We start from the raw sequence: 1,824 nt of genomic DNA on the forward strand, positions 1-1,824 counted from the left end.
GCTCGGGGGGCCGGGGTGCCCGAGGGGGGACACGCACTGCAGCACAGGTGGGGAGGGAAGTCACCCAGGACCGAAACACCCGCTGACACGGGGTAGGGAAACATCACACCCAACACCAAAGTTCTGCCCGGCAAAGAGCAGGACTCACTGCTGCCCTGCCCGGGAAGAGGAGTCCGGCGGGCAACAGGGAACCGCCCGCAGCTCTGAGCACCCAGGCAAAGAAAACCGACCTCCCAGATGGGCCCTCAGGTGTGCTTAGTGCAATAATTATGTCCTTTGCATTGCAGCCGACAAAGCCCGCTTGCGGTCAGTGAGCAGGTCTGTCCCCCACCCACAGCTCACCAGGCAAACGAGCTCAGCTGCTCCTGCTCGCACCGAACGGGCTCCCTGTGCAACTGGCAAGCAGCCTCCGAGCCAGGGAGGGGGCAGGCAAACAGGGGCTGACACTCGGCTGACCTAGGGACGGTGCTGGGCCACAGGATTGTCTCAGCTTTAAGGAAAAAGAAATTGAAAAAGAGTTAAATAAAGCATCAGTTATGGGAGTCTCCATACTGGTGTGGTAATAGACATTTGCCAGACAATGCCAAGGAACAACACCTGAAACTTGTAACTGCACATGAGCCACTTCTCTCCCCTAGAAGAACTATTGAATGGAGGCTCTAGAAGAGATTCAAGCCACAAATCCAGTGTAAAACAAGCTGCACAGGAGCCTCAGGAGCTGGGATCACCCTGCTGCTCCTGCACCAGGTACCCATGTCTGAAAAGCCACTACTTGATTAGACAGGCAAAATTATTCTCAGCATTCTATAGCAAAAATAAATCCTGTCAAGCCCTACTGGCCCAGGGGAGTACTGGCTGCACTGTCCTATGGTGCTATTCCCCAGAGGGAATAGGGTATTCCATGCACAGGTAGACAGGGGGAAACCAGCCTGCAAGAGGAGGTGCCCATGTCCAGTGACACTGAGCCCGACGAGCTCTCCAAGTCCCTTCTTTGTGGTGAACTTTACCAGGCAGGGAGGTGCGTGGAATGGCAGAAGCCCTGCTAGATCTGCAGCTCCAGCCTTCTTTGTTAGAAGGTACAAATCAAATATACAACTAAATAAAAAACAAGTTTGAACTGTGGGAGTCTGCCTCACACGTGAGATGCTCGCTGGCCTCCAGTGAGCTGTGGCACAGAGGTACGTGCAGTGCAGAACAGGGTCCTGCCCAGACATACTCTGTGCTACTCCGGTCAATTTCTTCCAAGGTTTTGTGCAATTCCCCAAACAACTATTCCATAAAGTTACACTGTAGTCTCTGTGATCTTACCTGGATGCAGACACCAGAGGTATCAAAGATGAGCTGATGAAACGTACTATCCTGATACATCTTGACAGGTTCACATATGAGAAAATAAAAAAAGAGAGAGAGAGAGATGGAAAAAACATTTTGTGCTGTGTTTTTGGCACACAAGACTTAAAAATTTCAGCCCACAGTGATTACATCAAAGTCAGGGAATGATGGAGGAAGCTGTGTCAAATTACACCCAGCTGGAAAGGGATCCTGAGCCATATGGCATCCAGGTGAAAAGTTTGGCAGTGCTCAGGAGCAGGAAACGAGACTAGGAAGCGGCTGCAGACCACAAGAAGTTACTTGTACAGAACCCAGGCAGCAGTCTCTGGGCTATGATGCAGAGGTACTTTGCCAATGCCTTTGGCAGGAAAGCACTACAGCATGGAGATGTTGTAACTGCATGAAAGTGAAAGGATGACTGACCGATGGCTGAGCTGGGGTCTGTGAAACCCAGGTCTCCTTCAAGGAGAGGAGTGGATACCACCTGAGCAA

At 51.5% G+C, this 1,824-nt stretch overlaps 1 protein-coding gene across 1 annotated transcript in view; it reads right to left on the minus strand.

Annotated features, from left to right (window-relative positions):
• The window catches only part of INPP5A (inositol polyphosphate-5-phosphatase, 40kDa), a 198,818-nt gene extending 197,450 nt beyond the window's left edge, over window positions 1–1,368 (minus strand). Inside the window, exon 1 of the mRNA XM_009997546.1 lies at window positions 1,309–1,368. Coding sequence (XP_009995848.1) covers window positions 1,309–1,368 — 60 coding nt within the window. The remainder of the gene's footprint in view (window positions 1–1,308) is intronic.
• Between the last annotated feature and the right edge of the window lie 456 nt (window positions 1,369–1,824).

Source organism: Chaetura pelagica, unplaced genomic scaffold (genome assembly GCF_000747805.2).
Source record: "Chaetura pelagica isolate M959 unplaced genomic scaffold, ChaPel_1.0 scaffold185, whole genome shotgun sequence".
NCBI classification, from domain to species: domain Eukaryota; kingdom Metazoa; phylum Chordata; class Aves; order Apodiformes; family Apodidae; genus Chaetura; species Chaetura pelagica.